Consider the following 27,746-nt stretch of genomic DNA (forward strand, 5'->3'; position numbering starts at 1 on the left):
TGCCAGCTCTCTTCTCTTTTGCTTGGGAACGGACGGGAAGGGCAGGATGGCCACAGCTCACCGGAAGTTGTTTGATGCCATTGTGGTTGGGGCCGGCATTCAAGGCTGCTTCACTGGCTATCACTTTGCCAAAAATAAGAAAAATGTCCTTCTTCTGGAGCAGGTACTGTCTTTCCCCTCTGCTCAGGCAAGTGCTGGAGTTAGATCATCCAGACCCAGGAGAACTGATTGTTTAATTTTCAGTGTGGGCGTTTTTATACCTCAGAAATGAGCAAAAACTAGAAATTAGGGATTGATTTGTTTTGTTGATTGCCTTGACTTTAGAAGGTAATGGAGAATGGGGACTGCTAGGTGGCCCAGTGCATTGAGAACCAAGACTAGACATAAGAGGTCCTGGGTTCAACTCTGACCTCATATACTTCCTAGCTGTGTGACCATGGACAAGTCACTTAACCCCAATTTGCCTAGCCTTTATCACTCTTCTGTCTTGGAACAAATATATATAGTATTGATTCTAAGACAGAAAGTAATGGTTTAAAAAAAAAGAAAGTGGTGGAGAAACTGTTAACACAGATTAAACTTTAAAGTATGCCCTTTGATCATTTCACCTTACTCCAGAACTAATAATTAAATATTTATTGTTCAACTGTGTCCAACTTCACATGATCTCATGGACTTTGTCCCCGGGGTTTTCTTGGCAGATACTAGTGTGCTCTGGTTTGCCATTTCCTTTTCCAGTGTGTTCCCACTTTATAGATGAGAAATTAAGGAAAATGGGGTTAAATGACTTGCCCAGGGTCACACAACTAGAAAGAATCTGAGGCTGAATTTGAGCTCAGATCTTCCTGACTCCAGGTTCAGTGCACTGTGCACTGTGTCATCCCCAAGCTGCCTTAAACATTACCTAAACACTAACCCTAACCCTAAGTACTTTTCCTTTTTCTGGAGTCAAAGGGACCAAGTCATATGACCCATTTGAGGGACTTACATCATCAAAACTGAAAAGAATCTTAGAGAGTATCTAGATGAAAGAGTGGCTATCAGAGACCCTGGGTTCAAATCATGGCCCTGACTCTGCTACTTCTTACCACTGTGACCTTGGACAGGTTGTTTTCTTTCTCTGTATCAGTTTCCTCATCTGCAAAATAAGGAGGACAAACTAGATTGTAAAAATACTTTCCAGTTTTAAATCTATTTTGTCTATTTTGAAGAAAAAGAAACTGAAGCCCAGAAAAGGAAAGGATTAAGAGATGGAGCAAGAATCATGTGAGTTCTCTGACTGTTTTTTCCATTAAGAGCTTCTTTCTCCCATTTAGATGACAGGGGTAATAGGTCAGCAAAGTAGGACTATAGGTCCTCGAATACATAATTCAAAGTAATCAGTGATGTCCTATCGCTCATGTGTCCCGTAAATACATTTTATAGCCTCATTTGTAAAATGGTAGGCAAGAGGTACAATGAGATGGGATTGAATGGCCTCTCGGCTCCCTTCCCTTTCAACTCTAAATCCTAAAATTCTATGAATCTACACAAAGTCCTTGCTCATCCATGTCTCTACTATTAGCCCCTAATTATTGCTTCTACGCCCTGCCTTTTGTCATCTTCCCACCTGACTATCTTCTCTCAACCTATCCATGTTTGTTTCATATTGGGTTGGGTCTTGACTGGATAGTTCAGCTCTGTTTGATAGGGACTAACCTTGAGTCAGAATGATCCTTTTCTGGAGGCAGGGGGCTTTCTCAAGAAGACTGTACACAATTGGGGAAGTGCCTTTGCACTCCCTGACAGATCTCAGTCTGGCAACATCGCCTATGTCCCTGCCAACTCTGGATGGGAAATTCTCTCCCCCACCCCAAATAACATTCTTTATTAACAGATGCAAGTATCTGCTAACAAATTATGGCTCTCTCACTTGGTCTCCTAAGAGAGAAGAGTGTGATAGTATTGGTTAAGAGAGAGAAGGGTGGATCAATGGAGTAGGCTTGGGGTAAATGACTTCAGCAAGATAGTGTTTGACAAACCCAAAGATCCCAGCTTTTGGAACAAGAACCCACTATTTGACAAAAACTGCTGGGAAAATTGGAAAACCATTTGGTAGACATTAGGTTTGGATCAACATCTCACATCCCATACCAAGATGAGTTCAAAATGGGTAAATGACTTAAATATAAAGAGGGAAATTAGAAGTAAATTAGGTGAACATAGAATAGTATACCTGTCAGATCTATGGGAAAGGAAAGGATTAAAGACCAAGCAAAAGACAGAGAACATTACAAAATGTAAAATGAATAATTTTGATTACATGACATTAAAAAGGTTTTGCACAAACAAAACAAATGCAACCAAAATTAGAAGGGAAGCAACAAATTGGGCAGAAATCTTTATAACAAAAACCTCTGACAAAAGTCTAATTGATCAAATTTATAAGGAACTAGGTCAAATGTACAAGAAATCAAGCCATTTCCCAATTGACAAATGGTCAAGAGACCTGAATAGGCAGTTTTCAGATGAAGAAATCAAAACTATCAATAATCACATGAAAAAATATTTTAAATAACCTCCTGATCAGAGAAATGCAAATCAAAACAACTCTGAGGTATTGCCTCACACCTAGCAGCCAATATGACAGTAAAGGAAAATAATAAATGTTGGAGGGAATGTGGCAAAATTGGGACACTAATACATTGCTGGTGGAGCTGTGAGTTGATTCAACCATTCTGGAAGGCAATTTGGAATTATACCCAAAGAGCTTTAAAATAATGCATACCCTTTAATCCAGCAACACTACTATTAGGCTTGTTCCCTAAATAGATAATAACAAAAAATGTTTGTACAAAAATAGCCATAGCTGTGCTTTTTGTGGTGGCAAAAAATTGGAAAATGAGTGGATGTCCCTCGATTGGGGGATGGCTGAACAAATTATGGTATATGATCGTGATGGAATACTATTGTGCTGTAAGGAATGATGAACTGGAGGATTTCGATATGAACGGAAGAACCTCCAGGAACTGATGCAAAGTGAAATGAGCAGAACCAAGAGAACATTGTACACAGAAAGTGAAACACTGTGGAACAATCCAATGTAATGGACTTTGCTATTAGTAGCAATGCAACAAGCCAGGACACTCCTGGAAGACTTAATGTGAAAGAATGCCATCCACATTGAAAGAAAGAACTATGGAAGTAGAAATGCAACATGTATATATGGGTATGTGATTTGGGATTTTGGCTTTTAAAGATCACTCTATAGCAAAAATGAACAATATGGAAATAGATATCAAGTGATAATACTTATACAACCCAGTGGAATTGCTTGTTGACTCTGGGAGGGGATGGGAAGGGAAGAGGGGAGGGAAAGAAAATGAATCATGTAAACATGGAAAAATATTTAAAAATAAAAATAAAGATTGCTCTTTTGCAAAAATGAATAATATGGAAATAGGTATAAGTGATAACATTTGTATAATCCAGTGGAAGTCCTTATTGGCTCCAGGAGTGGCAAGGTTAGGGGGGAGGGAAAGAAAATGAATCATGTTAACATCAAAAAATATTTTAAAAAAATAAATAAAAGAGAAAAGAGTGCTATGTCAGGGAGTTATGTCCTCTTTCTGATTGGTCTGACAGCTTGGATGAGAATATCTGATCTCCTTGACATCCCTAAGCAAAATACAAAACAAAACAAGAAAACTCCTTTCTGGCTTCCTCTCCTTCAAGGGAAGAAGCAAAGAGTCTGTTTGGTGAACACAGAGGACATGACTCAGTGTCCATAGGGAGACCCTATCTGTACAGATAGGCCTACCTGTTCTTTCTAGACCTACCACCTTTAGTGACAGCATGGTTCTTAGGACTATCTCTCTCCTTGTTCTTGTCAACATTAAAGGCTCATTGGAAATTTACTTATTTTCATAATGAGGTTTAGTGATTGGAAACTCTTTTCCGATTACTCCTGTCAGTCCTCTCAGAGTCTGAGATTTTTTGTTTTTCTGAGACACTGGGGAAAGAGGTAGGTATCTACTGTTCTGTGGCTCATGTAGCCCCATCAAAGGGAGTAATACTGATGAGTGCACAGCATTTAGTATCACTCAATCGAGGCACAACATTTATGAAGTACCTACTTTATGGCAGGCACTGTGCTAGGAGGGACAAAAATGAAAAAAATTCCTACTCTCAAGAAGCTGATATTCTATCAAGGAAAATAATATGTACATATATGAAATTATATGAAAGACATAGGATCATCGATTTAAAGTTGGAAGGGACCTTGAACTGGAAGGGTCATTAATTCCAACTCCCTCACTTTTTCAGATGAAATAACTAAGACCTAGAGAGGTTAAATGACGTGTCCAGCTTCACACAACTATAAGTGTCTACAATTGGATTTGAATACAGATCTTTATAACTTCAAATCCAATATTATATCCTCATACCCTCTATGTGGAATTGGAGATGTTCTGACTTCATTTGAAATGATATTTGGAAACTTTTTAAGATTCACCTCAAGCCTTTCAAATCCCTCCAGGTGCCTTTCCACCCAAGGTCCTTTTGTGATTTTGTATATGACTTGTTTATACATGCAATATGCATACTTACCTGTATACACATTTACATGTAGGCATTTGTGTATGCTGGTTCCTCTGCTGGAATGTGAGCTCCTTGGGAGGCAGGCATTATTTTGCTTTTATCTTTGTATTCCCAGCACTTAACACAGTTGCTGGCACACAGTAGGTGATTAATAAGTGCTTGCTTGCTTAGACCTTTCAAGAGGGAAATCTAGAGTGTGGAAGGTGGGATTTGAACACTGAATATTACCACTGGAAAAGGACAGTAAGGAGATGAGAGTATTTAGTTTGCGGATAGGGAGCACCAATAGAAACAGGAAGATACTCCAGTACCACCTGCTGTCCTCTGTCCTTGGTCCTGATGTCTACATGCCGATAGTCTTCAAAGAATTTCCCTCATCCTTTGCCAAGACCGTAAATGTGTTCCTTGAAGCTCATGTTTGACCCCAAAGATGATGAAATAAAGTGATGGGGTGGGTGGGGGTGGAGGGAGCCAAAAAGACAGCGGAAGAAAATGAAGGTCAGATAACATAGCGAAAGTGTTATCGGAAAGGAAAAGGGCAAACTATAGCAGGCTAGAGTTTAGGGTAGTACTAATGAGAAATTTCTATCCTCGGAGTAAATGTAATTAAATATAGTAATAGGCTATCCAGAGAGAGGGTGGAAAGATTTTGAAGAATGGGAGAGAGATTCTCATTTGAGTGGGATAGTCTTGCCTAGAAACCTAGAGATGGAGGAGATGTATTTATTCTCTAGAGAAAGAAGCAGCAGCTGGGTAATGGTTGCTTCTCTCTGTCTCTCTCCACTGATTCCCAGTTTTTACTCCCTCATTCCCGGGGAAGCTCCCATGGACAAAGCCGGATCATCCGCAAGGCCTATTTTGAGGACTTCTACACCAAGATGATGGAAGAATGTTACCAGATATGGGCCCAACTGGAGAATGAGTCTGGGACAAAGTTATACAGGTTCAACTGGATTTGGGGGTGGTTGAGTTTCCCTAATTTGAGTGCCCAGGAGGGATTTATAGTATGGACTAGCAGTGGTGTTGGGATAGTAGAGCTGGAAGGGACCCCAGAGACCATTAGTCCAACAACCTCATTACAGAACCAGGAAAACAGATGCCTGGAGAGGTGAAGCACTTGCTCAGGGTCACACATAGGATCAAAGATCTAGGCTAGAAGGGGCTCCAGGGACCATCTAGTCCAAACTCCTTCTTTTATAGATGAGGAAACCAAGGGAAGTGAAGAGATGACTACATTCACACAGGTAGTATTAGAGTCGGAATTTGAATCTAGGTTCTCTGTGTCCAAACCCAACATTTGGAAACTTTTTAAGACTCAACTCAAGCCTTTCACATCCCTCCAGGTGCCTTTCCACCCAAAGACTTTTGTATGTGTCTTGTATATACATGTATACACATTTACATGTGGGCATTTGTGTTTCCAACATCATATTCAAGACTTGATCTCCCAGACTGACAGTGGGATTGGAGGAGTTATGCAGATTAAGGCTCTTGGTAGATATCTAGAGCTGAACAAGATTGCTTGGCATTTGCTAGAACCCACTAATTCTGAGGAGAAACTTGACGAAATAGGAAAGTCTGCTCCACTTTCATTGGGAAGTGATAGGGGTTGGTAGGTAGTATGTTGGTTCAATCCTGCTCTTTGGCACTTACCAGCTCTATGATCTTGGGAGTGTCTCTGAGTCTCAGTTTTCTCATCTGTATAATGGGGACAATGATAATTGCAATATCTTCTTTGTAAGGTTGTAAGGTTTCAATGAGATGTCTGTTCTTGCCAGACTTTAAAGCATTATCTCTATGTTAAGAAGCAAGGTTGGTTCTATGTTAAGAAGCAAGATTGGTATAGTGGATAAATAATTGGCCTCAGAGTCAGGAACACTTACAGTCTGGGAAGTTGTGGACCAGTCACTGCATCTCTCACTGCCCCAGGCAACTCCGCAAGGCTTTACATTGCAGAGCAGGAGCCCAGTTCACATTAGTAAAAGGAACTCCTCATTGGAAACTCTCTGAAACTAAAGAAATCCCAGGTATGGCCCAGAAACAAACAGGCAGATAAAAATGGCAGTTATCCTTGACACTTCTCAGTAGGATGCTAACTCTTAAGCCAGGATTTAAGATGGATGACTGATTTCATTTTAGCTTTTGCTTTCAGCCACCAGCCCTCATCACCCCCAACAATATTCCCAACCTACAGAGTTAATGGTCCCTACCACATGGAGAAAATCACATGAGATCAATTCACCTTGATTTCACATGGATTTATTAAGCATGTACCATATATGTGTCAGACACTGTGCTAGACACTGGGAACCCCAAGAGAAAAAAAAAGCTGTCCTTGCCCTCTAAGAGCTTACATTCTTCTAGGGGAAAGACAAATACACATATACACATATATATGTTTTCCTGTGTGCATATATTTTCATATATATATTTCCTTCTCTGTCTCTTTCTTTCTCTCCCTCTCTTTTCTTCCTCTCTTCCTCTCTTTTCTTCCTCTCTTCCTCTCTTTTCTTCCTCTCTTCCTCTCTTCCTCTCTTCCTCTCTTCCTCTCTTTCTCTCTTTCTCTCTTTCTCTCTTTCTTTCTTTCTTTCTTTCTTTCTTTCTTTCTTTCTTTCTTTCTTTCTTTCTTTCTTTCTTTCTTTCTTTCTTTCTTTCTTTCTTTCTTTCTTTCTTTCTTTCTTTCTTTCTTTCTTTCTTTCTTTCTTTCTTTCTTTCTTTCTTTCTTTCTTTCTTTCTTTCTTTCTTTCTTTCTCTCTTTCTTTCTTTCTCTCTTTCTTTCTCTCTCTCTTTCTTTCTTTCTCTCTCTCTCTCTCTTCCTTCCTTCCTTCCTTCCTTCCTTCCTTCCTTCCTTCCTTCCTTCCTTCCTTCCTTCCTTCCTTCCTTCCTTCCTTTCTCTCTTTCTTCCTTCCTTTCTCTCTTTCTTCCTTCCTTTCTCTCTCTCTCTCTCTCTTTTTCTGACTTTGTTTCTTTCTCTCTGGAAAGCCATATATATAAATAACTAACTCAAGTTATATTCTTCCCTCACATATATAGTTACTTAGAATAACTATCTATATTTAACTTATCGTGACTATATATGTGTAAAATATAGGTATTTCCCATTATCTGTACACATATACACTTACTTTACACTGCACAAAAACTTTTGGAACATCCTCTGTATATGTGAATGCCTCTCTTTATACATAAATACACATGTATATAGGTATGTATGCATGTAGCTCGATGCAGTGGATAGGTGTCATCAGGCCTAGAGCCAAGAGGTCCTGAGTTCAAGTGGCAAACCATTCCAGTATCTTTGCCAAGAAGATCCCAAATGGGGCCACCAAGAGTCAAGGATGACTGGACAACAGTATAGGGGTATAGATACAGATACAGATGCCCATATCTCAGAAGAAGCAAAAACAATAAAAGAAATTAAGGAAGGTCTCTTGTAGGTAGATCCACCAGTTACTGAGTGCTTACTCTGTGTCTGACCCTGTTATAACCACTAAGAATATCAGTTCCAGCAAACAGGATGGTCCTTGGCCTCAAGGAGTTTATAGTCTAATGGAGAAAACAGTAAATCAAAGGAAGATGGAAGCAGGGAGGGATTTGCAGACAGGGTTGTTGGTGAGGAGGGGGAGATCAGAGCAGATGGTGGAGCTCCCAGTGAAGGGAGCCTGGCATGGGCTCCTAATGGCATACTGGTCTGGGTCAGAGATTCACCAATCAGTAGAGGGAGCCTCGGGGCATCAGGTTACCAGGAGGTGGTCCTTTGATCTGAGACTTCCAGGGAGCTAAGGACCAATTTCCCGAATTGCTGGCCATTCCTAGGCCATGTGGTGGAGTGGGAAGAGCCCAACGTTTGGGGATTACGAGGCTGGGCTCCAATCTCTGACTCTGCCATCTGAGTAACTTTGGGCACGTAGTTTCCTCTCTATGGGCTTCAGCTTTCTTATTTCCAGAATGATCTGGCTGGACCAGATGGTCTTGAAAGTCTCGTCTAATCGATCACAAACATTTATTAAATGCTGACTATGTGCTGGGCGCTGGGCATGCAGACAAACCCCATCGCCACAAAGGAAGAAATATTTCCTGCTCTCAAAGAGTTTATATTCCACTAAGAGAAACAAAGAGCTTATATTTATTCTAACGAAGGAGTTGAGGGGTGTGTGTGTGCCCAGGGGAATCTTGGTTTGGGATTTACTCTGGACAATAAGGCAAACTCAGGAGGTAAGGCAGAGGTGGCTCATGGGAACACCACAGCAGCCAGCTTTTGGGGTCCAGCTGGCACCCATTACAAACCCCTGAAGAGCTTTTAAAGATGGGAGTCATGACTTCTGAATGAGGACAAAACAATGCTCAGTTATACGTGTATTATTAGAAAATCGGTTTTATGCCACCTCAGCTTTTCCCTCATGTCTAAGTACACATGTACAAAAGCAATATATATATATATATATATATATATATATATGTTTTTAATCCTTACCTTCCATCTTAGAGTCAATACTGTGTATTGGTTCCAAGACAGAAGAGCAGTGAGGGCTAGGCAAAGGGGGCTAAGTGACTTGTCCAAGGTCACACAGCTAGGAAATACATAAAATATTATTATTTTTTTAAACCTTCCCTTCCGTCTTAGAGTCAATACTATCTATTGGTTCTAAGGCAGAAGAGCTGTAAGGGCTAGGCAATGGGGGTCAATTGATTTGCCCAGGGTCACACAGCTACAAGTGTCTGAGGCCAAATTTGAACCTAGGACCTCCAGTCTCTAAGTTTGACTCTCTATCCAGTGAGCCACCCCGATGCCCCTCAAAAATATTTTCTAAACCACCATTTTCTGTAGCCTGGTTGTGCTTGTGCACAAAGGTCAAGGCGAATTTCAACACGGAATCCATTGTTTAGGCTAACTTTGCACATACACACGTGTTGTTGTTGCTATTGTTGTCAAGTCATTCCGGTGTTTGACTCTTTGGACCATACCTTCCTCGAGGGTTTCCTGGCAAAGATACTGGAGTGGTTTCCCATTTCTTTCTGTAGTGGATGAAGGCAAACAAGTGAAGTGACCTGCTCAGGGTCATACAGTCAGTAAGTGTCTGAAGCTGGATTCGAACTCAGTTCTTTCTGACTCCAGGTCCACTGAGCTGTCTCTTTGCCCCATAAACACACATCTCTTATCTCCTCATCTATAACCCACCCCATTATATATATATGTATACCCACACTCCTATAGATCCTTCTCAGACCACTCTGGGGAGGGGGAGGGGATCCTCTGCACCTCCCCCTCCCCCTCTGGCCACCAAGCTCTGTCTGGGAGGGAGGCGGAGCCCATTTTACTGCCTGAACTGTAATCGCCCCTTCTTGCTCCTCTCTGAACTCCCCTCCAATTGCCGCTGCTCCCCTGCCGGGGTGCCGCGTTTCCTAATGGCTGAGAAGCGAGAGGTTACTGGCTGTTGCAAAAACACCATTAACTTAAGAACAAAGCGAAAGCCATTATGCAAATACGGCTGGGCCAGCTAATTACAGACTTATTCCCACCAGAAGCCGCTAATGCGCCGCCCGAATAAATGGCCCCAGCCGTCCACCGGGCTGCTGGAGGGAGCCCTGCCTCCCGGACAGCTCCCTCCTGCCCTCCCCCACTGGCCGCGGCCCCCCGCTTACAGCCCCCTCCGGGGACACGTCCTCCTCCTGGGGGAAACGGGGTGAAGGAGACATCGGCGGCCGCATGAATGGCCGCAGCGTCCTTTGCCGAGGCAGAGGCTCTCGGAGCGCCGCCGGGATCTAAGGCTGGAAGCAAATATCTCTGAGAGACCGAGGGAGGACGGAGTTCGGGACCCGCCGTCTGGAGGACCAGAGACTGACCCATCTCTGACGCTTGCTGTAGGCGGAGCGCCGGGCGAATCACTTCGCTTCCGTTTGCCTTGGTTTCCCCACCTGTAAAATGGGAAGAGTAACGGCACCCTGACGATTGTAGCGCGCTCAGCAGAGCACCTGATGTGGAGTAAGCGCTACGTTAATGTCAACTAACAGCCGTAGTAGGATTCATGATTATTGATTCGTGGTGGGGGTAGCAGCAGCAGCAGCAATAGTAGTAGTGGTAGTAGTGCTAGTGGTAGTAGTGGTAGTAGTGCTAGTGGTAGTGGTAGTAGTGCTAGTGGTAGTGGTGTCAATAACTGTACAGATTTATAGCTAAAAGGGACCCCAGAGGCCATCTGGTTCAACACTCTCATTTATTAACAAGCTATCATCTTCCATCTTAGCATCAATATCATGTATTGGTCCCAAGGCAAAAGAGTGGTAAGGCAATGGGGGTTAAGTCAGGATTACCCAGCTAAAAGTGTCTGAAGCCCCATTTGAACCCAGGAAACCCCCTCTCTAAACTCAGCTCTTCTTTTTAAACCCTTACCTTCTGCCTTAAAGTCAGTACTGTGTATTGGTTCTAAGGCAGAAGAGTGGTCTGGGCTAGGAAAGGGGGGGTCAAGTGACTTGCCCAGGGTCACACAGCTGGGAAGTGTCTGAGGTCAAATTTGAACCTAGGACCTCCCATCTCTGGGCCTGACTCTCCATCCTCTGAGCCACCCAGCTGCCCCCTAGACCTGGCTTTTAATCCACCGAGTCAACTACCTGTCCCTGCAAACATTCCCATTTTACAGATGAGCAAACTGAGTCCCAGAAGGTTTCTGTGACTTGCCTAAAGTCACACAGATTGTTAGGGACAGATTCCAAATTCGAATCCAAATCCTTGGCCTCCAAACCCAGCGCCCTTTCCATAGTATTGAACTGCATGTGGATTGATTGTTATTGGTCCAACCCATGGCTTGAAGGTGTCCCCTGGAGGCAGCCACTCTCCCCTTTGGATACCTCCATCAGGAAATTTTTCCCTTGCCTTGAGCCTAACTGGGTTTCTTGGCCATTGGCATCCCTCCTTCCACGTCCCAGCCTCTGGGGACAAGCAGAACAAGCCTAATCTCTCTTTTGCGTGCCCATCTTTCCCGCTTGGGAGATCTCTGTCTAATCTGCCCTCAATCTTCTCTGGTTGAGCAGCCCTCAGTCTTTCAGACAGCCAGGCAGTCCTCGCCGGGCACCGTCTGAAGGGCTGTCATCGCCCGGCGGCCACCCTCCCAGTGGGCTCCCATACGTCAATGTCCTTCCAGGTGGGCTCCCAGAAATGGGCCGCAGGTGTGGGTTGGACACAGACGCTGGAGGAAATGGAGGGGAGAGGAAAGGAGGAACCGTCGGGAGCCTGCGGCTCGGATCCGAAGGAAGCAAAGACAGGGCAGAGAAAGCAGCTGAGGCTCTTCTTCCTGGGTGTTTGGCTGGGGCAGCGATCTCCGCCAAGGACCCAAATGAACCTGAGAGTCTGATCCAGATAATCACAGAATTAGAACCGATCGAATTCTGAAATGGAGAGATAAACGGCTCCATCTCCGCGTGTCTGGATGGGATCCCACCTAGATCAGCCGGAGCCAATGAGACATTAACACGCTTTTAAAAAAGACAGTCAGACAGGCAGTTTCACAAGCAGCCTGGCTAATTCAGTCCAGTGTCTCACCATCCTCAGCGTCGGATCGGGGATGATTTATTGATGTGCAAATGCTTAACCAAAAAATGTCAAGGGCTGGCTGCCTGCCTCAGCATTCCCTGGATTCATTTCCCAGAGTTCCAGCTCCTTCTTAGAATGGATTTCAGGAAACAACTCCTGGTTCTGGAGCTCTTCTTTTACTCTGTCTAATTTTTTTTTTTTCTGGTCTTGAACTTTAACTTCAGGGACCTGACTTTCTGGAGCTCCGTTGGGCCTCTAGGCTCAGAAATGGGAGGAATTATAATAGAGGGAAACAAGCCTTAGTGCTGGGGTCCCAAGACTATAGAAATCCCACGTCTTATACTTGCTGCCTATGTGATTTGGGGTAAACCACCGCCTTGCTGGGCTTCAGTTTGTTGTTATTCAATCATTTCACTTGTGTCCTACTCTTTTCGACTCCATTTGGGGTTTTCTTGGCAAAGATACTCCACTCATTTCACAGATGAGGAAACTGAGGCAAAGAGGGTGAAGTGACTTGCCCAGGGTCACACAGCTAGAAAGTGTCTGAGGCCAGATTTGAACTTAGGAGTTTCTGAGTCCAAGCTCAGTGGTATGTGTGCTCTGGCACTATCTAGGTGCCCAGAGGGCCTCTGTTTCATCAGCTGTAAAATGGGGAGGATGACCAGGGTGGCTTCTGGGGCTCCTTGCACCTCTACAGTTATGATCTTATGACCTGAGCTCTGCCTCTTACAACCTGTGTGACCCTGGACAAATCTCATCTTTCCAGGGCCTCACTGTCCTTCTCTGTAAAATAAGGGAGTTAGAGGAGATGGCTTTTACCTATAAATACATGTCTTCATGTTCCTTACCTGTCATTGGTAATTTCCTTTTCCCCTTATTAATCCTACTGCTCCATACTCTGAACCTCAAGTTTTCCAGGATTAATTTACCAGAGAAAAGTAAATAAACAAAATTTTTTACTAGAGAAAAGTGAATATACAAATGAAGAAATAGCAGTCCATGGCACAATAATTAGAGCGAGGTGTAAAAGAAAAGCCTGAGCTTTGTAAACAGCTCTTTATCTCAAGTTGCCCAGGTTTGGCTTGGCCCTTCACCCTTTTGAGGCTGAGAGATGGTGCTCTATCACCGTGACCGATTCCCCTCATGGTCCTGGGATCCCTGGAGAGATGGGTGTCTTCTGAGCCTAGAATGCCCTCCCGACCCCCAATGGATTCTGTGATTTGTCCATTTGGACAGTCTCGTCCACTCTATGACCTCATCCCCACTTTTAGCCAATCAGGAGGCCTCCATCTGGCCCACATTCCTACTTAATCCCCATCCTTCTTACTTCCCCTCTCCAGGAGACCGAGAAGATGACAAAGTAGACCATGGTGCTACTTACTGGTTGGGAGACCTCCGACACACATTTCCACATCTGGACTTCATTTCTATTATTTGTAAAAATGAAGGAACTTGGATCAGATGGCCTCCGATTTCTTTTCCTGGCTCTAAATCTATCTGCCAGTATCTCCAAAATAGAATATGCTAATAATAGTGGGCAATAAAAATAATAGCTAGCATTTATATAATATTTTAAAGTTTGCAAAACACTTTACAAAATCATCTCACATCTCACTTGTGCGGTGGTGTGTTGTAAACCTTAAAGTATTATTTAAATATTTATTAAATTAAAACTTTAAAATTAAATTAAATTAAATAAATATTTAAATATTAACTATCATTATGATTATTGGGCAACCAGGTTGGCACTTGTCTTCCCAAGTCCAAATCTGGCCTTGAATACTTATCAGATGTGTGATCCTGGGCAAGTCCTTCTTTGCCTCAGTTTCCTCAACTGTAAAATGAGCCGGAGAAGGAAATGGCAAACCACTTGAGTGTCTTTACCAAGAAAATTCCAAATGGGGTCCCTAAGCATTGGACATGACTGAAATGACCGAACAATAACAAAATGATTGTTTTACAGAGAAGCAAATATGTGGTCTTTCTGATTCCTGGCTCAGTCTTCTGCTCTGTTGTATGTAGCCTCTAGCGTCTAAAGGACAAGAACCTCCTAAAACAGTGTTTTGAGATGGCCAGAATTGGGACTAGCATGAGAAAGTCCTCGCGTATGTCTAATTTAAATCCGTTACGGCGCAGCTTCAGGAGACAGCTTTGAGATTAGCCAAGTCTGAAAAGGGAGCCTTCCTGCTCGTCTATAAATGGCTTTTCCCTGCACACTGTACAGCCCTTTCAGCATTCTTTTCAGGCTAAAAGTAATTCCAGATCCTTTTGCCTTTTTCTCTTAAGTCATCTTTCCCAGCCTTTCATTTCCAAGTCTTTGTGCCTTTCTTTCCTCCGGCTCCCTCCGCCACTCTGCCCAGGTCTTCTGAAATGGGGGAGCCCAGAATAGACTGGAGATGCCAGCTCAGGGTTGGACAAATCATTTCCCTTTTCTGGAATTCAATTTCCTCATTTGTGAAGGAAGACGTGTTGGACTTTCTAAGGTTCTTTCTCGTTCTAGATGACTTCCATGCCTGGACTTCATTCCCCACCTCAACCTCAACCTCTTAGAATTCCTCCTTTTTCTAAAGAGTTCAGCTCAAGCTTCTCCCTTTCTGATCCTCCCCTCTGATAGTGCCTCCCCACTAAAATTCTCTTGTGTGTATCACACACACACACACACTCACAGTTGTGTAGTAAAGAGAGCCTCCTGGCTCTGAGTTCAAATCCCATTTCAGATACTTCAAAGCTGTGTCACTCTGGGCAAATCTCTTAAGTTCGTTGGGCTTTGGTTTTCTTAAATGAGATCCTTGGACTGGATGACCCTCAGGGACCTTAGGGTCCTTTCGAGAGCTAAATATATAATCCTTTGTACATATTCTCCCTTTTCCCTCCTTCCTCTGTAGAATGCCAATATCTTGAGGGCAGAGTCTATTTCTTTTGTCTTTGGATCTCTAGTGTCTGGCACAAGATTGGTTGAAAAATCACATGATTTCTCTGAATGGGATTAATAATATTTAATACAAATAAGTGTGAATTGGATAGAGAATGCAGCCTAGAGTCAGGAAGACCTGAGTTTAAACCCAACCCCAGACACTTATTAGCTGTGTGACCCTGGGCAAGTCATTTATATTCCGTCTGCCTCAGTTTCTTTCTCCAACTGCAAAGTGGAAATAATGATAGCTCCTACCTCTCAGGGTTGTTGTGAGGATCAAATGAGACCATAACAATAAAGTGCTTGGCAAAGGGTCTGGCACTTAGTAAGTGCTACATAAATGTTAACTATGATTATTATGATTATTAAGGACTTTAGCATAGCTCCTGGCAAATCAATCTCTGCCTCAATTTCCTTATCTGTAAAATGGGGATAAGAGCACCTACCTCCTGAGTTGTTGGGAGGATCAAACAAGATAATATTTGTAAAGCCTTTTGCACAGTGTACAGGATATAGAAAGCACTAAATACATTTTTATTTATCAATTGACAGTTGTTGCTTTTTAAGGATAGCACAGGGGAGGCTCGTTGAATGGATGGGGTAAGGACTGGACCTGTGGCTTCCTTAGTACAGGAACTCCCTGGGGGAAATTCCCTCTACTAATTTGGGGTCAGCACCTTCTTGGCAATTTCTAGTTCTGGAACATTGAGAGATTAAGGAGACTTGTCTAGGATCACCAGTCATTGGGTGGTTAGAGATGGGACTCCTAACTCTTCTCCATGATGTCAGACTTCTTCTCATTGAATGAATAAATGTTTTGTAATTATAAAGCTCTGGGCAGGTAGGCGGCTCAGGGGATAGAGGACTTGGTTTAAAACTAGGAAGACTCATCTTTCTGAGTACAAATCTGGTTCCAGATACTTACTGACTGTGTCACCCTGGGCAAGTCACTTCATCCTGTTGGCCTTGGTTTCCATCTATAAAATGATCTGGAGTAGGAAATGACAAAACTCCTCCAGGGTCTTAGTTATGTGTCCCTGGGCAAGTCACTACACCCTGTTGGCCTCAGTTTCCACATCTGTAAAGTGAGCTGGAGAAGGAAATGACAAACTAGTTGTGTGACCCTGGGCAAGTCACTTAATCCCATTGGCCTCAGTTTCCTCATCTATAAAATGAGCTGATGAATAAAGTGGCAAACCACTCCAGTATCTCTGCCAAGAAACCCCCAAATAGGATCACGAAGAGTCAGAAATGACTGAAAACTGACTTCACAACAACAAATTATAAAGCTCACTCAGAATCCTCAGCCAGGGAAGCTGCTGGTCTTTGCTAGCTTCCCTCCCTCTTTTCCTGAATTCCCTCTATTTCCAAACCTGGGTGAGGGATGGAGAGCTACTCTCTTTCAGTCTATCCATTGGGACACAAAAATCATCAGGGCAGAGGCAGGCTCTGTGATGTATTTGATGTATTTCCGGGTAGTCAGAGGCAGAGACAAGAGGCCCCACATCCCAGCTCTGAGACCCCAGTTCTTGTGCCCGCTCCATCTTTTCCCTTTGAGGCTACCATCCTGTTCCTGACCCTGGCTGCCCGGGCTTAGCTGAGATATCAGACAAGATCACAGCCTTAGGCAGTACAGCTGCAGGCAGAACCTGGTGGCCCCCCCAGGCAGCTGCTGCGGCTTCCTCTGTCTACAGAAGTCTGCCTTGTCAGCTGAGTCCCCAGCCCTAAGCAGTCTTTGTTAACTGATGCCACCTCATCTCATGGAGGAAACAGGGAATGGCAGCCTCTCCAGGAGCTGGAGATGGCAGAGGCTGTTTTCCCACTCTTCCTTGAGCTTAATGATCATTGATCAATCAATCAAAAATCAACCAATATTTATTAAGTACCTACTATGTGCCAGGCACTGTGCTAAGCTTTGGCAGTACAAAAAGGACAAGAGACAGTTCCTGCCCTCAAGGAACTCCCTGGAGGAAATTCCCTCTAGTAAGTCTAGTGGTTTCCCACTCTTCCTTGAGCTTAATGATCATTGATCAATCAATCAAAAATCAACCAATATTTATTAGGTACCTACTATGTGCCAGGCACTGTGCTAAGCTTTGGCAGTACAAAAAGGACAAAAGACAGTTCCTGCCCTCAAGGAACTCCCTGGAGGAAATTCCCTCTAGTAAGTCTAGTGGTTTCCCACTCTTCCTTGAGCTTGATGATCATTGATCAATTAATCAACAATCAATCAATATTTATTAAGCACCCACTATGTGCTATGCACTGTGTTAAGTTCTGGCAGTACAAAAAGAGACAAGAGACAGGTCCTGCCCCTCAAGAAGCTTACAGTCTAATGGGGGAGTCAACATATAAACAAATATATACAAATCAAGCTATACATAGGATAAATAGGAAATAAATATCGGAGGGAAGGCACTAGAATTAAGAGGTGACCCCAGGATTTGGTTCTGTCCCTCACCCATGGTTCTTATACATTTCAACAAACTAGAGATGTGTAGATCAAATTAGGGACCAGAATGCAAGGATCCAGGGGCAGGCTTGGGATTTGAGGGGTAACCTGTGAGGCAAGGGAGTGAATAGTCAGAGATTTTCTGGTGACAAAGTCCCTAGGCAGGTCATATTGAATGAACTGGTCATAGGTGTCAATCCCCTATCAATAAAATGTTTCCCTCACTATCCACCCTAGGCCTTACCCAAGACCTAGGTTTGAGGGGAATTGTTGCCCAGGACCCAAAGAATCCAGGAGGACCAATCAGGATTCAAGTATGAGAGACCTGGGGCGAGGAAATCAAACCCCTCTATCTCTCCTCTGCCCTCCCCTGCTTCCCTCTTGCTACTTCTTATACCAGCAAATAGTTAAACGCCCCAGCTCTTAACCTTACCCAATACAAAATACCCCCAAGAAGACATTGGTGTCAACAAAATAAACAGGTGAGAGAGAGAAAAATGTATATATTGCCAGAGGACTTGGGATCAGATTCTAGTTCTCTTCTTTATTACTCACCTGACCTTGGGACAGTTACTTTCTAGGGGCATCTCTCTCTTCTGTAAAATGAAGCTTTGTAATCTTGAAGGTCTCTTGCCATTCTGACATTTTCTGATACTTACTGGGATGCTGTCATTCATTCTCTTGCTACCTGATGGTAGGAAGAGAAAGTGGTTTATTACTCAGTGAAGGGAGATAAAGATCAAGGTATCAATGGGCTTAGGTTCTCTTCCTCTTCACTCTCCACATTGTTGCAATTCAGTCATTTCAGGCAAGTCTTTGTGGCCCCATTTGGGGTTTTCTTGACAGAGATACTGGAGTGGTTCCCCATTTCCTTCTCCTGTTCATTTTGCAGATGAGGAAACCGAGGTCAATTGGGTGAAGTGACTTGTCCAGGGTCACACAACTAAGTGAGTGTCTGAGGCCAGATTTGAATTGAGGTCTTCTTGGCTCCAGATCCATTGCTCTGTCTATGTACTGTACCACTTAGCTGCCCCATTTTCTATATCCCCCAAATATCAATTAACCAGCAAGTATTTAGTGCACATGCATGATAAATATAGGTTTTTAGATTTTATAGTTGCGATGAACTTTAGAAGTCATAAAAACCAACTTCTTATCTTATGGATGCAGAAATTAAGTGTTAGTGATGTACAAAAACAGTATCTGAGATGGGATTTGAACCGGAGGCTTCCTGATACCAAGTATAGCTTTGGATTGCTATACTACACATTTATTAAGACCCTCATCTTGGCCTGGCACTTTACTTGACACTGGAGGATACAAAGACAAAAATGAAATCATTCCGACCTTTGAGTAGCTTACATTCTATTAGGAGAGAAAATGTATTCACACATTAAGTAAATTCAAAGCAAATAGAAGGTAATTTCAGGAACATCATGAGCAGTTGGGGAGGGGGCTCAGTAAAGGTCTAACATAGGAGGTTAGAAGACGAAGCACAATTCTTAGACTCTACTGGGGCCCTTCTCTCCCTGTTAATTTTAGCTGGTCAGTCTCCAATCACCCACAGTAGCCCCCTCCACCCCCATTGCCTCAGTTTCCTCTTTTCCTGTTCATCTGAAACTCAACACCAGAGTGCTGAACGGACAAGTCCCAGGAAGCATGGGGATGAGAAATTAATGCCAAATGGGCAGCCTGTTTATTGGGATCTAGGAAGAACCATTAAGAAAATAAGCACTTAAGTGATTTTCAATCTGTCTATGGAAGTCATCTATCTTCATAGTGGAGTGGGTAGAGGTGGGGGAAGCAGGGCCTTCTCCAATCTCGTCTTGATTGACTGATTTCCAATTCTTTAGATAGTTCCCACTGGAGTCTCTCACCTATCTCCTATAATGACAAGTCTTTGCATTTCCAGTCAGTGTTTTACATTCATTTCCGATTTGCTCGTAATGGTCAAAAAAAAAATCTCTCTCCAATCCAAGCTGTCTTCTCCAGCCGTGCACCGTTTCCCTCAGGCCAAATAGCTCAGCCGTGATCTACGAAAAATGAGAATTTCCCAAACGCAGCTCCAGAATGGAGGAGTAAGGGGCATCACCAATTCAGATGGAAAATTTCCCACTGTTAGATCAATAGCTGGGATAAGGAGTAAATGCCATGGGGGCAAAGAGCTGGAGAGAAATGATTACAAATCATTGCAATGGCTGGGCCATGGTGTGGGGGGCCATCTGATTTTCTCCACCTTTCCCTCTAATTTAGGAATTAGAATAACATTGGGCACTTTCTAATTTTATACCTTCTCACTGTTTTGTGGTGAGTTCTTACTTCTGATTCAAGAGAGTGTGGCAGAGTGGGTAAAGGTTTAGTTCTGGTATTAGGTATCACTAAAGCAATGACCATTTATTAATTACCTGCCATATGTCAGCCACTATACCAGATGCTGGTGATACAAAGACAAAAATGAAACCATCTCTGCTCTCAAGAGCTTCTGTACTGTATTAAAGAACCCAGAAAACCTGAGTTCAAATACTGACTCTGGTGCCTATTAGCTGAGTAGTTTTAGGCAAGTCATTTGATTTCTCTGAGACTCACTTGGCTTATCTACAAAAATGAGGAAGCTAGTAGCACCAGCTCCATAGGGTTGTTAGGCCACTGTGCTGTATTGTGAAATTTTAATGAGATAACATATATAAGGTCCTTTGCAAACCTTAAAGCTGTTGCATAAATTTGAGCTAGTATTGAAAACAGCCTAGCTTGGTAGAAAGAGTATTGGCTTTGCAGTCAGAAAACATGAGTGAGAATTCGAATATATATAATAAAAGGCAGAAAGTGGTATGGGCTAGGTAATGGGAGTTAAGTGCCTTGCTCATTGTCACACAGCTGGGAAGTGTCTGAGGCCAAATTTGAACCCAGGACCTCCTGTCTCAAGGCCTGGCTCTCCAACCCACTGAGCTATCTAGCTGTACACACACACACACACACACACACACACACACACACTTTCATTAATTTATTTATCTATTAAGTAATTGATTTATTTTTAAGTCCTTACCTTCCATCTTAGAATCAATACTGGGTATTGGTTCTAAGACAGAAGAGTGGTAAGGGCTAGGCAATGGAGGTTAAGTGACTTGACCAGGGTCACACAGCTGGGAAGTGTCTGAAGTCAAATTTGAACCCAGGACCTCCCATCTCTGGGTCTGACTCTCAATCCACTGTGTCACCCAGTTGTCCCCCAATTTTTTAAACTGGCTCCATGTCCCAGTTTTAATACTTACTACTTTGTGGATATAAGTAAGTCACTCTCCTCTTCCTCAGATCTCAGCTTCTTTCTCTATGAATGAGGGGTTTGACTAGATGACCTCTAAGACAACTCTAATCTTCTCATTGGACTATTAGACCAGGGAATCAACATCATACCCTTTGGTGAGAGTCCAGGTGAGGGACAAGCCATATCATGCTATGACTGTCCAAGCCCCCTCTTCTTAATCTTGACTAGGAACCAAAGGTTTTGTACACTGAAACTGTGGCATGAAGGATTTAAGATAAGGACTCCTTAGCAATTTCCAAAGCACACAAGGGACAGATGGAGGCAGAAGAGATGGATAAACGTCTTCTGGATTGTCTTTTCTGATTAGCATTATAGGCTTAGAACTGGGAGGGACCTTTAAGGGCACCTAATACAATTCCCTCATAGCCCTGTAAGCTCTAGATCCTGTGTGAACTCTCTGGGCCTCAGTTTCTTCTTTGTCAAAAGTGAGATTGGAATAGGTTGCTTCTGAAGACTCTCCTAGTTCTAAATATATAGTCCTATGGTCCTAGGACATCTATTCAAATCCTTCATTTTATTGTTGAGAAAACTGAGGTCCTGAAAAGTGAGAAATTTGCCTGAGATCTCTAAGGTGACCAGGCAGGCTTTTCTGATGAGGGCCAACCTGAAGGAAGCATTTCACCTTGGGGTCCCACACAGGAAGAGGCCATTTCTTCCTTTATTATGGCTCTTCCATTAACTTCTCTCCAATGAGCTTTGAAGGTGCACAGAAAAGCCTTCTGTCTCCCTCCTGTCAGTGGTGAATGGTAGAGAGGCGGGGGCCATGGCAAATGAATTGGGCACACTGCGAAGCTCTGTGTACGACACCAGCCCCAGGGTCTCTGCTGTGTCCCTCCCCCTCCCCTGCCCTTCCCCATCTTCCCTTTAATCCCCCTGACCAGATAATGTGGGATTTGGAAGCATGTAATATCCGTGAGACTCCATTATAGGCTATTACCATCGTTGTGCTCTGTACCTGGGGGGTGTGCCAAGCTAACAGTGGTCGCCAATATTGCTGGGGCTGAAGGGCACATGGGGAGGATCCCCCTCCCCCCCGGACCATCCCCCCTTACTCCCCTAGAACCCCTGCAGTCCAGCTACTTCTCTGATCTTTACCACAAAAAGAGGATGCTGGAGAGAGAGGGAAACTGTCAGAGAGAAAGCATCTGACAGACTGAATAGGAAGAGCTAGAATGTCATAGAAGCAGAGATAGATTCAGGGAGAATTAATCACAGAAATACTAAGCTGTAAACTGTCCAAGCCAGAGAGGACCTTAAAAAGCTTTGAGTATGAGCCTTGAATTTTACAGAATAGGAAACTGAGGCCCAGAGAGAGGAAATAACAGGATTAGACAACAAGTTATGCAAACAGCCCATTTCTCTTGATGCCTAGACCTCTCCTTGTGCCCTTTCCTTTATAGAGCACAATGCCTCTCATACACACAGAGAGAAGCAAGGAGAGATCAAACAAATGAACAACAAAAGACAGATGTGTAGACAAGGAGGGCACATAATGGACCCAGAAGGGAAAAGAGATGGTGGGGTGGGGAGAAAGAGAGAGAGACAGAGATAGAGAGAAAGAATGAGAGAAGGAAAGGAAAAAAGAAAGGAAGGAAGAAAGAAAAGAAGAAAGGAAGAAAAGAAGAAAGGAAGGAAGAGAGACATAGAGGAGAGAGAGAGGAGAGACAGAGTTGCAGAGAATAGACAGACAGGGAGAAGAAGAATAAAGGTTAAGCTAAGTGAGAGAGAGAAGCAAGACAAAAGTGAAAAAGAGAGGCCAGGAAACATGTTGACCTGTAGCATTATGGATTATTCTAGTTGTGAGTCCATTGGGTTCATTTCTTGGAGCAATCAGTTGAAAGATCATTGAATTTAGGTTCAGAGCACCTTGTTTAAAAATTCTGGTTCTGTGTGACCTTGTGGAAGTCACTCTCCTTTAGAAAGTGAAAGGGTTGTATTGAATTTCTTCTAAATTTCCCTTCCCTTCTAGCTGTAGAATCCTGTGATCCTATCCTTGTTCAAGTGTATTTCTCCCTACAGGCAGACAGGATTACTGATGTTGGCAAAGAAGGATAACTCTGAATTTCAAGATACTCTGGACACCTTGTCTAAGCAGGGTGTGGAACACAGGAATCTCAACCCTGAAGAACTGCAGAGACGTTTTCCAAATATTCGGTTGGCCAGAGGAGAATCAGGAATCTGGGATCCATCTGGGGGTGTCTTGTTTGCTGACAAGGCATTGAAGGCCTTACAGGTAATATCTAATAAGATCAGAAGAGTGTAGGGAGACAGAGAAAGGGAAAGGAGTGGAGGAAGGCTAAGAACCCTCAGGGGAACAAACACCCTCTCAAATCTAGCATCCCAAGAGAAAGGGTGATGGAATAGTTGGTGGGTACCAATCAGCTCCCACTGGACAGTACTACTATTCCCAAGGACCAAAGTCATTCTTTGAGAATGTGAAGACTGAGGTGACTGGATGATGCAAAGGACAATGTTTTCAAAATCAATGGTGCCCTATAAACAGGACAGAGGGATTTGTGATTCTGGGCTCCCTTTCCTAGAACTGTCCCTTAAAATCCTTTGGCCTGTTGGGGTAAGCAAAATAAGGAAATGCATCTTGTACTGGAAAGACCACTGGATCTGGAGTCAAGGGACCTGAGTTCTAATCCTTTATTTGCCATTTTCAATCCCTGTGATTGGAAAAATCATGTCACTGCCTTGGATCTTAGTTTTTACATTTATTAGATGGAGATTAGACCACATCAAGAATTCTTAACCGGGGGTACTAGAAGTTGTTTTTATTTTTTTAAACCCTTACCTTTTGTCTTAGAATTGATATTAGGTATAAGTTCCAAGGCAGAAGAGCAGTAAGGGGTTAAGTGATTTGCTCAGGGTCACACATGTAAATTTTAAAAATTAATATTCAATACTCCAAATATTATATTTAATAATATTTATTAATATTTAACTTGAAGCAAAAGGAAACTAAAAAGCTAGAACAGGAAGAGCTCACCCAGTCTCTCACGTGAAAAAGAGAGAGCAAGGGAGGCATTACTCAAAACTTATATATAATAATGTAAAAGATGCATGTAAACAGAAAGGGAAAAGGAATTTTGGGACAGGAAAGAATTCTGGGAGATGAAGTCCTAAGGATACAAAATTTCCACTTATACACACAGCTAGGAAGTGTCTGAGGGCAGATTTGAACCCAGGACCTTCTACCTCTAGACCTGGCACTCTATTCATTGAGCCACCTAGGCACGCCCCCCTTCCCTGAACTTGGTTTTAAATATATATTTTATATATAACTGTATTTCAGTAGAATTTGTGTCCTTTGTAATCTTTTATATTTTATTTTATGCATTTAAAAGCATAAGAATGAGGAGACCATAAGCCTCTTCAAACTACCAAAGGGGGTCTTTCTAAGGGCCCTTCTGGACTCTCATTCTATGAATTTTTTCTTTTCCTCCCCTTTTTAGGATGTAATCAGACAGCTAGGAGGCGTGATCCATGATGGGGAGAAAGTAACAGAGATAAAACCCGGGTACCCAGTTACCGTGACAACCACCACCAGGACCTATCAAGCTAAGAGCCTGGTAATTACTGCAGGTCCTTGGACTAACCAGTTTCTCCGCCCCCTGGGAATACAACTGCCTCTCCAGGTAAATGGGGACAGCCCAATATAGCACAACCTGGTCAGGGGAGGGGGCGGCAGAAGAACAAAGCTGGGGGCCGCAGCACCAATGGCCCAAGGATTAAGATTCTTTGGTATCAATCTGTCAATGGAAAAGTATTTACAATACAAAAAAATTTTTTTAAAAAAATTTAAACCCTTACCTTCCACCTTAGAATCAATACTGGGCTAGGCAATGGAGGTTAAGTGACTTGCCTAGGGTCACACAGCTGGGAAGTGTCTGAGGCCAGATTTGAACCCAGGACCTCGCTCTCCATCCACTGAGCTACCCAGCAGCCACCCATCTCTTCTTTTCCTACATCTCTTCTAGCCGCTGCTGATCAATGTGTGTTACTGGAAAGAGAAGGTCCCTGGGAGTTATGCAGAGAACTTTCCCTGCTTTGTGGCGTCAGTCCCAGAGCTGGCTCCCCATCATGTCTATGGGATACCTGCAGGAGAGTACCCAGGGATGGTGAAGGTGAGTGGGAAGGCTGAATGACCTTGTCCGGGTAGGACTGAAGTCTCCACTTTCAGTGATACATCCCACCCCCACAACTATGAATAAGGGCAGTAGACCGCCTCACTCCCCACGGAAGCCTGTCCTGGGGCTCTATGGCTAGGATATTCTCTCTAAGAGTCTCAGAGGACTGGCCATGACTCCAAACACAGGATGGCCATAAGGATGGGCATCTGAGTAGATCCCTCGGGCAGCAAGGAGAAGGATGCCCACTTGATACCATATCATATCCATCTAGAAGAATCATGCTATGCCATGTTGTAGCATATAAAATAGTATCACAGATTGAGATCTGGAAGAGACCTCAGAAACTATTAAATCGAACTCATTTTGCAGAGGAGGAAACTGAGGCACAGAGCAGTCAATGACTTGCCTAGGGAACCATAGTTAGACATTTGTCTGAAATGGGATGTGAACTCAATTCAATTCCCAATGGCATAGAATTTAGAGCTAAAGGAGACCTTCCTTTGTTCTTTGATACAGTGGAAAGAATCTCTGGAGCTCAGGGGACCCGGGTTCAGATCCTCACTTTGCCCCTTCCTACCTCTGCCGTCTGGGGCACATCTCATTGACTCTCTGCTTCTGTAGAATTGAACAGCTCCATCCCCCATGTTCATGGGGCCACTTGTGCCCTATCCATAGAAGAGTCTTTGGAGCCCACATTGGTGGATCAGCCACAGCACTTTGAGCCTGACATAGTGATGTCATTCTGGTCCTCTTCCAGTTATGAAGGACAATAAAGCACATTAAATCTCTAAGGTTCTTTCCAACTTTAAACCAAGGTGGAAACAGAAGCTAAGATTCAAGTGGGACCCCAGAGCCAGGATTAGAACCCAGGTCCTCTGTCTTCCCCCTGGACCCTATTGCTTCTTGGGTGTGGTCTCGGTGCTGCCTGGAGGGGTGAGGCAGGGGGGCAATTCAGCCTTTCTCCCCTGCCTGTGTCCGGGCAGCTTCAGCCCCTTCACTTGGGTGGGGTTGGTGGGGGAGGGAGGACTCTTTTCACTGAAACCAGCGATGATTGGGTACCAGGTCTGCTATCACCATGGTAACCAAGTCAACCCTGATGAGCGGGACTGCCCCTCAGCATCTCCAGACCTAACAGATGTCCAGGTCCTCAGCAGCTTTGTGAGAGATTACTTCCCCGGCCTGCAGCCTCAGCCTGCCATAATGGAACGCTGCATGTACACGGTAAGGGGTCTGGGAGGGCCCTTGGACTCAGGCCTCCTTCCCAGAGAGAAAGGGTTAGAGGCCCAAATGAGACCCCCAGCCTGACCTTATTTGGCCCCAACATCTGACAGAGACTTAATCCCCCTGGCCCTCCGTTTCTGTGTCCTGGAGGGAGGCACGGAAGGGGCCGATTGCTGTCTGTCATTAATAAGCCAGCCCCAGCCCTGACGGCCCCTTCCAGCATTCTCCTGAGCTCCCGTCCAGAATTGATTGGGAAGCTGCCCAGCTGGGCATGTCTGAGGGACACAGAGAGGTGACAGCTGTCACCGGGGCCTGAAGCATCTCGATTAGTTATCTGATGAGCATTTACTGTGCACCTACTGTGTACAGAGCCTTCTAGTAGAAGAGAGACAGATGGGCACCCAGGGAAGATTGGCAAAGTCAGAGGAGAGAGACTCCGAGGATAAGAAATCTTGGATGGCCCGGAGTGCCCTGAAATCTTCCGCTCCAGAAAATAATCCAACCCAACCCCTCTTCCTGCAGAACCAAAGGCTGCATTTCCCTCCCCTCCCCAAGCCCTGTAATGACTTCAACAGCATTTCGCCCTGTCTCATTCCTACAGAATACCCCAGACAAGAATTTCATTTTGGATAAGCACCCAAGCCATGCCAACATCATCATTGGCGCTGGATTCTCAGGTGAGGATGGAAGCCAGGAGGAAGGGGCTAGAAGGAGGGAGAGCAGAGGGCTGGCCTTTTTGCCTCAGTGTCAGAAAGAGAGGCACTCCCCATGGTACTGAACTGGAAAATGGGGCTCTGAGGACACAGTGATGGAGGAAAACCAGACCTAAGCTCTGGGGTGCCAGAGGAGTGGAGAGACACCATGATGGGCAGCAAGCTTCCCTCCAAGGAGCCTTGGGGGAGAAGAGAACAGAGTTATAGAGGTGGCATAGAGCTGGTAAAAGACTATATTCCTAAGGAGTCTGTGTTTCTGAAAGCAGCTGATGCTCTTTTCTCCTCCCTGTAGGACATGGCTTCAAGCTGTCCCCAGTGGTGGGGAAGATCCTGTATGAACTAAGTACAGAGTCACTTCTATCCTATGATCTGACTCCATTCCGAATGAGTCGCTTCCAGAGCTTCGACAAAGCATCTCTGTAAACCTCTGGTTAACAACGTCCCCTCTTTGCTTACCACAGTGCCTGGTACCCAGTAGGTGCTCAATAAATACTGATTGATTGATTGAAAACTTATTGACTAAAGGAAGACTTCCCAGATTAAAGGAGAGTGATACATCATCCATGTTTCCTATTCTTCTTGACTCATCTGGGCTCACTTACTCCCTCTGGATAATGACTTAATCCTGCTCCTAAAAGTAGTTCAGACATCCTGGAACAGAAAGGAAGGAATCTTAAAGATCAGTTTTTCAACAGGGAGTGGGACAGACCCAGAAGCCCATAGGAGCAGATGGAATGTCCTTCTCTGCTGCTCTCTAAAAACAGGGAAAACCTTTCCAAAGCTTTCTGGGAGAAGGTGATGGGGGTGTAGACCAGGCTATATTCTTCTTGTCTTTATACCCCATAAGAGGAGCATAATAAATGCTTATTTTTTGATGGC

The 27,746-nt window shown here is 43.9% G+C and overlaps 1 protein-coding gene across 3 annotated transcripts; it reads left to right on the forward strand.

Moving 5' to 3' along the window:
• PIPOX (pipecolic acid and sarcosine oxidase) lies at window positions 1–27,746 on the forward strand. 3 transcript variants are annotated; one of them, XM_056819548.1, is made up of 9 exons: window positions 30–163; window positions 2,961–3,208; window positions 5,376–5,524; window positions 22,817–23,030; window positions 24,256–24,438; window positions 24,781–24,927; window positions 25,996–26,154; window positions 26,756–26,831; window positions 27,160–27,746. In XM_056819548.1, the coding sequence occupies exons 2-9, from the start codon at window positions 3,197–3,199 to the stop codon at window positions 27,288–27,290; spliced, it is 1,071 nt and encodes a 356-aa protein (XP_056675526.1). In that variant the 5' UTR covers window positions 30–163; window positions 2,961–3,196; the 3' UTR covers window positions 27,291–27,746. The 3 variants fall into 3 exon arrangements, with proteins under 3 accessions (XP_001376396.2, XP_056675526.1, XP_056675527.1); XM_001376359.4 differs by lacking the exon at window positions 2,961–3,208 and having other exon boundaries at window positions 1–163; XM_056819549.1 differs by lacking the exons at window positions 2,961–3,208; window positions 5,376–5,524 and having other exon boundaries at window positions 32–163.

This window comes from Monodelphis domestica, chromosome 2, assembly GCF_027887165.1.
Source record: "Monodelphis domestica isolate mMonDom1 chromosome 2, mMonDom1.pri, whole genome shotgun sequence".
In the NCBI taxonomy this organism is placed as follows: domain Eukaryota; kingdom Metazoa; phylum Chordata; class Mammalia; order Didelphimorphia; family Didelphidae; genus Monodelphis; species Monodelphis domestica.

Bases quoted from the DNA above. Each gene is read 5' to 3' on its own strand.
- PIPOX (XM_001376359.4), top strand. From the start codon at position 47: ATGGCCACAGCTCACCGGAAGTTGTTTGATGCCATTGTGGTTGGGGCC. The intron at 24,439-24,780 runs GTAAATGGGGAC...CATCTCTTCTAG, and splicing joins GAATACAACTGCCTCTCCAG to CCGCTGCTGATCAATGTGTG. The intron at 26,155-26,755 runs GTAAGGGGTCTG...TCATTCCTACAG, and splicing joins TGGAACGCTGCATGTACACG to AATACCCCAGACAAGAATTT.